Raw genomic sequence first — 9,279 nt, forward strand, 5'->3', positions numbered from 1 at the left:
TTGTGTGAAAATAAATATAATTAAAATTATATATATATATATATATATATATATATAGGAAAGAATGAAAAAAAATATATATATATATAGAAAAACAGATGGTAGTTAACCCTCCATGTTAGGCATGTTAGGGAGAAAGGATCTTAGAGCCTGATTCAGAACCGGACGGTAATGCAAGCGCAACTGCATACTCTCACGGATTGCGCTTGCTAAAATATGCTAATGCCTTCCAAAGCATACCGGAGCATAGGGATACTCATTGTTGCCTTCCCATATCCGTACAACAGCGCAAACATCAGTACCATCGACGTACACCAGGCAGTCATACCGCTTGTAAATCAAGTATGACTAGCTGCAGCTCTCCTGACATGCAGATAGTAATTATGATCTCTGCATCATGAGTTCTAAGTTATGCACGCCCACGAAATGGCATTAAACGGTCAGCCACGCCACCAACCCGGTTACCACCCACAAATGCTGACTACCTATCAATCACTTTGCATGTGGGTTCTCTGTGCATGCGTGATTGCAATACAATTGTTGTGCATGTGAAACCACTATGCTTAAGAACATACAACAAAATAAGCATCGAGTTGTAAAGTAATCATGATGTAGACCAGTGGTAGGCAAACTCCAGCGCTCCAGCTGCTGTGGAACATACCTTGCCACAGTTTTAACATGCCTTAACAGCAAGACTGTGACTGATATGTGTAGTTCCACAGCAGCTGGAGTGCCACAGGTTGCCTACCACTGATTTAGACCAAAAGGAGATTTATGTGCTTACCTATTAAATCCTTTTCTTCGATTCCATGGGGGACACAGGCTCTACGCTGGGTACAGGTTGGTGAGTTGTAGCATGGGCACCAAATAGTTACTACTTCTTACCGATCAGTTAGATTAGCAACGGTATGGGAAATAAAACATGCACTCCTGTCTTGTGTCTGTACAGGATCTCTGTTGGGGAGGGGGGTGTATCCAAATGTATGTGTAAGGGCAACTGTCCATGGTTGTGTTAGGCGATAAAGGGCCGTATTCAATTAGCTGCGAAAATGGCTTTTTTTCAACAAAAAAGTAGCAAAATTTTCACCAACAAACACACGAAAACGGCAACAGGCGAGAAAAAACTGATACGTTTTCTCCATCCCAGACCAGGAGAAAAAAAAAAAAAAGCAAAATCCCTATTTTTGGCTAATTTAAGCCAAGCTATTCAATTGTTTCTGCTGATGGACATGAGTGCAGCGGGCATCCATTATTTCAGCTCGCACCCTCCTGAAATGGCGAGCAGAAAGACGCGGAAAAAGTCCATCTTTTGGGCACCCAAACACCACATGCACCGTTTAGCCGCTTTACATGTCTTTGAACGTGATTAGCAATGGGCGCCCAGTTACTTGCACCCACCGGCACAAACAATTGAATATCGCCCCATCACTTTAGGCTGGAGATTAGATGCAAGAGTAGGTGAAAAAAGAATTGAATTCATCCCTTAATGTCCAATATTGTACTGTGTTGCATTCTGAGCACCCCCACAGTTACAGAAACAAACAACATCGCACATGAAGACCTCGGGCCCTTACCTCACACTGGTCCCACAAACAGATGAAGCGGTCTTGCAGTTCCGGAATTATGTTGCGACTTTGCGTGTCCAGCTGGCACGGAATTAGATCTGGCTGACTCTGCAGGGCTTGGAGCCCAATTTGTTTAAGCTTCGTATGGTAACAATGAAAATAAACATGGCGGACAAGGTCTACTTGGCTATCCAGAGAGAAAAATCCACACTCCTGCCACAGGCAACAAAACTCATCTACAAAAGAAGAGTGACAGTTTGATACAGAAACATTTTGTATTATACACACTGGAGGAAACAGGAATCTAAATGGTTGCTGGAAAATTTTTTAGTGTACTGTGGGCCTGATTCAGAGCCGAACGCTCTGACCAGAGCGCTCACTCTGAATCAGGGCCCTCCTCCCTCAACTTGGAGCGGCCTCATGGACGCTCGCATAGCTGTGGGTTACCACCCACAGCTATAGCGAGCGACCATGATGATTGTCGCAATGGTCAAGACCACCGCGACCATCGGGCTTGCGACGAGACCCTGCGGTAGGGTCTCGGTGACCGCAAGCCCTGGAGTGATTTTGGCTCTATCATTCGGGTCTCGCGCATGCGCACGACGGAGCTCCCTCCGTCATGCTCAATTCGGCACCATCGACCCGCTTGCGAGCGTCCTGTATGCCAAAGAGTAAGGCCAAAAACTAATAATGATATTTACATAGGGCTTTTCTCTAAAAGGACTCAAGGAGCTTCATAGTTTCAGGAAAGAAACCATATTATAAAGGAGGCAGCCATCTTGGGGACACTACAATGGTTACATGTGATATTATTTATTTTATTTTATTTTTTTATTGAATATGACGACATTACATTGTCTGTAATAGTGAGGAAGTTTTCCTACTTATAGAATCCATTTCTCCATGACATTATGCTGATAATTGTATGGGGTTAATTAGCATTTCATCTCTTTAACACTGAAATCACTTTTCGTAACTGTAGTCATTAAAATTCTATTTATTTAAAGAATAATTAGCTGGTGATACAGCATGCACAACAGTGCAACAATTTATATACAATGTTCCTGAAGATATGGATATGCTTAATATAAATCTTAGAATTGATCTCATGTGGCAGCTACTCCTTAACTATAGCCTTTCTGGCATGAAAAATGTACCTGTACGTCGTTATCATTCAAAAAAAAAAAAAATTCAGTTTCTGAGTTATAACGATTAACGATAATCTCAAATGCGCACTCCCGTTTGTAGTTATCGTTCATCGTCAGACTGTCCGACATGACGATTTTCATTAAGGGAAGGAACAGTATTCGTTCATCGTTCAAATAATCATTCATTATAGTTCAAAAAATCGTTCACTTTTTCAAGGCAAAATCTGACAGAAAAATCTGACAGAAAATCGTTGGTTACAAAAATCGTTACGTGTGTATGCAGCTTTAGTAATAAACTGGTAAACGAGGTGTGTCAGGGTATTTTTATTTAATATAATATTAAAACATTTGCGGTGTGTACTGTCATTTTTTATCTTTATTTATTTTTTTACAGGTGGACAACAGGTACCAGCAGGCCCTAAGTGCCTGGGCATGCTGGCAATTGTGGTTCTCCAAGTACCATGATGGACTGGCAGGCTTTCTGGGACCAATAGTAAAGATATTACTATTAATTATTAACTTCATACACACCACCCAGTTATACTGATAAGAGCCCATGGCTTTCAGTCTAGGGCTAGTTGACCTGATGACGGAAGAATCCCATTTTTTGGGAGTCCCCACTTCGCTAGGGATTGCGTCCCTGATTTGACCAATCTAGGAATGGTTGACATTGGGGGAGATTCAATTCAGCGTAATTTTGAATAGCTGGTTACTGCGCCTTAAGCTGAGTGTTTAGTCACGGTAACAGGCATTCTCTGACTGAAGTGCCACCTGTGATGCGGTTAGCGCCGTGCTAAGCCGGAGAACAGCTTCGCGGGACGGCATTTAAGCAGGATTCTGCTCGCAAAGCTTTTCTCATCTTTTTTTGACAAACATAACTCTATATGTGCCTGCTTACCTGCACAAATGTAGAAAAGCAGGGAGGAGGCGTTTTCTCCCTGCCTGGCCGCCTCCGTCACCTCTGCTTTCCCGGTGACTGCGATCAGCGTCGGGATGAAGTCACCGATGCTGATCGGTACATGTGCAGACCATACCAAACATCTTTTGAAACTGCGAAAGATGTTTGAAATCTCCTCGCTGGGACAGTCCTTTACAGCAAGGGCTGTCCAAGCATCTCAAAATATAAGAATTGCTGAGAGAAAAGCGGATAGTTGTTTGTGCCGCACTTCGCTTTGTTTTTTAATCAACCCTCATGACTGATAAAATCCCCTCCATAGAAAAGGTGTGCATTTACCTGCAAGCCATACTCTTTGGTGTACAGTCTACTACTCCGGTGGCCCAAAGTAATAAAGTGAAAGAAAAGAGAAAAACTAAATGAATAGTGGCTTTCTTTGCATCTATAGAAAACAGACTGAGCACCGGCAGGTCTTGGGCAGAGAGGGGGAGGAGCTTATATTTTAGATTTAGGGGCATATGTGGGATGTAGTCAGCTAACCGGCGGCCGCCGGTCTAAATGCCGACGCTGATATCCCGAAAAGGGAGTTAAGATAGGCGTTGAAATGCCGACGCCCATCTTAATGCCGACGTCGGAAAGCAGACGGACGGATGCCCGACTGAGGTAAGTCCAGTGCGCCCGTCCTCTTAGCAGCGGGGGGGTTAGGGTTATGCACCCATAAGAGGGAGGGTTAGAATCAGGCACCACTGGGGGGGGGGGGGGGGGGGGGGGAGTCAAAAATATATGTGCAGTACTATGAGGTGGTTAAAAATACTAGAAATGCATAATTCCAAGTAATACCACAATATTTAATAGATGTGTTAAATAGTCCACAAATGAAATAGCTCCCGGGAGTACTTTAAAAAATAAACAACAATACACATATAACATGGAAATAAAAAACATGAATACAAGGAAAGATCAGTAATTCACACAATATAGAGAATTATACTGTCAGCAATAATTATGATGATACTTTGGAAAATTGCTCAGGATGAACAAAGTAGCAATCTCACTAATATCAGTCCAGGAGAGAAAAAAAAAACTTAAAAGGTCAGCCTTTTCTCAGTATTCCATAAATGCTAAACACACTTAAGAAGACATCATGTTGCTTGTGCTAATACACTCAATTAATTCTCTGGGCCCTTATCCGCTTTGTTTAAATACTGAAGTAGTATGTTCACAAAATTGAAGTAAATACAATATCCAATGTCCTCTCTTATACTCACTATCCTTAGGTGTCGGGCTTGGAGCGTAGTGGTCGGCGGTAAGCCGGAGCTTCTCAGGTTGCTTGCGCTGCCGTACAGCCTCACTTGTGGTTATGCAAGAAAGCTGCATCGTTCCAATAGCCGTCTATGTGTAGAGGATGTAGACAGCTATTGGAACGATACAGCTTTTTTTTTGCAGGACAAGGTTTATATACATTGCTGCATTAGTGAACAACCATCATCTGCAGATCAGTTCATTTGCAGATATTTCAGGGGTGTACGCAGTTTATGGGGCCCATTTATTAATGATTGCATTTTGCAATGCGATCAGGGAATGCAGTACCTCTCATGATCGCATTGCAAAATTCGATCATAGCGGCCGGATGTATTAACCGGCACATGCAGGGTGGCTCCGAAAGGAGCCCGTTCCAGCAATGTAGCTGGAGTGCATTCGGGCTGCTGCGCATGCGAAGTCCGCGGACTGCACATGAGCTGCGCCCATTGCTGGCGGAGGGATCTGGAAGATCCCTCTGCTGGCTGATATGCAGTAAGTGCCTATAGACTACAGCGGCTAACTCTATTTTCAGATGGCATTAGCTGCTGGGACCAGTATCGGGAATGCTTCACATACCGGATATTGGTATATTTGGCAGCATCGCATCCCCCATAGAAACCTATGAGGGAGGCGGCTGCCAGCGGCAATGGAGGGGTCCCTATTAGTATTTGAGGTAAACCCCCCAAAACATGCGCTTTCGGGAATTTTACCTCAAATATTGAATGATAAATGGGCCCCTATATGCAGTAGCACAGAATTGATATTGTGCTATTCAGCACTTGTGTTTAGTTTTACAATGAGTAAGGAGGGTACAGTATCTTTATGGAGGACTCTGTTACATAAGCAATTTTTATGTTGTGCTTAACTGGTGGCAGCTATGTCGACCTGAGGTAAATTTACATAATAATAATAAGAACAATACAGTTAAATTTACGTTGTGCAACAATCTTCAACACAGGCAATATAAGACAAAAATAATAGAAGCACCGCCCTCCCCATCACAGACACTAAAGTGACGAAGCACCGCCCTCCCCATCACAGACACTAAAGTGACGAAGCACCGCCCTCCCCATCACAGACACTAAAGTGACGAAGCACCGCCCTCCCCATCACAGACACTAAAGTGACGAAGCACCGCCCTCCCCATCACAGACACTAAAGTGACGAAGCACCGCCCTCCCCATCACAGACACTAAAGTGACGAAGCACCGCCCTCCCCATCACAGACACTAAAGTGACGAAGCACCGCCCTCCCCATCACAGACACTAAAGTGACGAAGCACCGCCCTCCCCATCACAGACACTAAAGTGACGAAGCACTGCAGGCAGTAGTGCAACTTGAACTTAATCTATAGCGTCACTCTGTGCTTTAAGGCACATATAGAACAGCCACCAAAATGTATTTTAACTTTTAAGGAGAAATGTTGACATACAGGACTGAGGGGTATGGTGCCCAAATGATGAGTGCAGAACAAGGAATATGCTTACATATAAACATTAGCAGTAAAGTACCCTCTGGAAAAGATCAGCAAGACAGCGAAAGCAATATAGCGCAACAGAGATGAGCCAAGGGGGTCTAGCCCATGGAAATCTCATTATCTCACCCTCACAATCCATGTGTTCCTCTCCAGTCCTGAGTTGCTGGACCCCGAGGTGATCAGACACATGAGAGCAGAATTCTTCCATCCTGGAAGACACATAGGTGCAGGAGCTCCACTCACATTGCAGCAATAAGCTCACACTACGTTTCACCCCTTTCCCTGCCATCCAACTCTGAGCAGTGACTGCCACACAGTCAGCAAACCCTAAATAAATCGGCGCAAAATAATCCTGATCTGTGCCATCAATGACAAGCCAGAGATGGATGCCACCACCGGCCACTACATCATTGTGAGCTTACAGGTAAACCCTGCAGAAAACACACAGATAAGTAATTAGAAACCCGCTTCCGTGCCTATAACCAATCACATCACTCGTCAGGGCAGCAACAAAGTTTCCGTATCTGTACATCAGCCAATCGGCGTGCAGCTCACAGTCTCAACACGGAACTAACCTTCACCTAGGAAACGGTGCATCAGCATAATTAATCCTCCACCAGAAACCAAGCTATGTAACGTGGTTCCCCGACGGTGTATGGCTGACTAGCATAGACTTACCATGTGTGTAGGCTTACCATCCTATCCCTTTACACCGGGACACTCATAAATTACACAAATTCTGTGGCTGGCTGACTTCAAGCCTGCATAGTCAGCCACAGAACCTGTGTGATCCATGAGTGTCTCGGTTAAAGGGGATGATATGGCAAGCACACATATACACATAAATACAGCCATGTACAGTCTAGACCTAACCATAAATATAAAACGATGAACGATGCACATTCCTGTTTGTCAGATATCAATATCTGACATCTGATGTGTTTGCACTCAGATTTGGACGATTTCATTAATTTTAATACTGTCTGAAATCGTTTGTAAAATAGTTCAATCGTTCATCTGACATATCTGACCGTGTGTATGCACCATGACACTTTTTGAACCACCGGAGTTGTGCGCGCCCGTAAAGGAGGGTGGAACTTCGCTAGAAGGGGCGTGGCCACTCGGAAATGGGGCGGAGCCTCGCGGCAACCCCCGTTTATGTCACTATAGGGAGCGTGCCCAGCACTCTCCTAGATGCTGGGTAGCCGCCACTCACCTTACACAGGTGGACAGAAGCCGTGCGCATGCGTACGGCATCTGTTCACCTTCTGCACACCCAGTGCTCTGCTATACAGAGCTCTCCCCAACTTCCCCCCCACCGCGGGACACTGCGGCCCGCAGGTGGGACAGCAGGACAGTCCCAGAAAAATGGGCTGAATGCGGGACAGTTGGGAGGTATGTATGTATATTAGGGATGTGCAGGCTCGGATAGGTTCGAGTTTGCACGTGGAGTTCGGATTTTTCCCTCCAAAAAAACGGAACTCAGAACGAGACAAAACGTCATCTTACATGGACGAACATCATCATTCCTATCCGAGCCTGCACATCCCTAATGTATATATATATATATATATATATGTATATATATATATATATATATATGTATATATAAATCATACTGTCCTACTCTCCCAGAATTTGCAGGAGGGTCCCGATTTTTCAGGTAGCCCCCTGCACCCCCGGAGGAGTAGGCAGATCTCCCGCATCCAGCCCACTTCCTAGTGAAGTAGGAGGGGGCAGGGCTAAAATGACGCAATATGCACAATTTAGCCCCGCCCCCTCATTGCAGACCCGCAAATTGCGCCCTTTTTTAAGGTGAAGGAGGTGGGGCCTAATGACGTCCGTTCCCGACCCCCCGAAGCTGTCAACAGCATCTCTTCTCTAGGCTTCTCCTGAGGAGGAGTGTTAAAATGTCAGTAAGTATGTAGTACACGTATATATTTATAAATGTATGTGTATATATATATATATTAGGGTGGTCCAAAAAATAAAACATACAAAATTTATTTCTCCACAAGGTTATTTTTATTCCTTTTTGGTGCCCTGTGCGAGAGACCATTGGCGTCCCCCCATTTTTAAAAAAGGGACATAAGATTGGGCACCTGAAAAAGGGCCATGGCCTCACGGGGAAGGACCAGGGAAAAGATAGGGGAGGCCAGGAGATGCTAGGGATAAAAGAGGAAGCTACGAGTGAGAATGATAATAAACAGGAACACTGACAGGCCCAAACAGTGCCCCCTGCCCTGTGGTGCCCTGTGCCATGGCACAGGTCGCACTACCCTAGTTACGGCCATGTCAATGGGTAGTGCACCAAAACATTTTACAAACAAATATTTAGGTGTCGCCCTATATTGAACTTTTCTAGGCTTAGCTCTGCATCCTCAGATAGTTGAATGCATTGCGGAAAATCGGGTAGCTGTGGACATTTCAGGTTTTTTACCATTTTTTCTTTGGTTTTCGTAGATACTCAATTGTCAAAAAATGCTAAAGCTACCAAGTGATCAGAAAGAAACCAGAGGTGTCTGGTAAAAGCAATGTAAGCTTTCTTACCAATTGTTACATCAGGGTAGATTTGTAGGAGACTTAAGAGCTCCATGTCACTATATGGTGCTCTAGTTCCCAATGGAGCTTCATTTCAATACTTTACACAAACCAGACTTACAAACAAAGCCAAATTCACCATGTTGTTTGCCTCTCTAGGTGTCAACTGGAACTGATTTAGAAAGAGACATACTTTCAGAGCGTAAATTACCTTTACCTATCAATCGAGCATGGCGAGTAGGACCAGGAGCTCCAAATGTTTCTCTGCTATTTCCATCACCAAGAAACAAAAGAGTTAAATGCAAAAGCTCTCGATAATCATCTCTTGGTTGCTGTTTTTCCAATGTATT

The 9,279-nt window shown here is 44.3% G+C and overlaps 1 protein-coding gene across 1 annotated transcript in view; it reads right to left on the reverse strand.

Annotated features, from left to right (window-relative positions):
* HINFP (histone H4 transcription factor) overlaps positions 1 to 6,861 on the reverse strand; it is a 65,139-nt gene extending 58,278 nt beyond the window's left edge. Inside the window, exons 1-2 of the mRNA XM_088443822.1 lie at positions 6,515 to 6,861; positions 1,575 to 1,801 (exon numbers count right to left, since the gene is read on the reverse strand). Coding sequence (XP_088299948.1) covers positions 1,575 to 1,801; positions 6,515 to 6,677 — 390 coding nt within the window. The 5' untranslated portion in view covers positions 6,678 to 6,861. The remainder of the gene's footprint in view (positions 1 to 1,574; positions 1,802 to 6,514) is intronic.
* Positions 6,862 to 9,279: the final 2,418 nt, after the last annotated feature.

This window comes from Taudactylus pleione, unplaced genomic scaffold (assembly GCF_031769625.1).
Source record: "Taudactylus pleione unplaced genomic scaffold, aTauple2 ptg000334l, whole genome shotgun sequence".
NCBI lineage: Eukaryota > Metazoa > Chordata > Amphibia > Anura > Myobatrachidae > Taudactylus > Taudactylus pleione.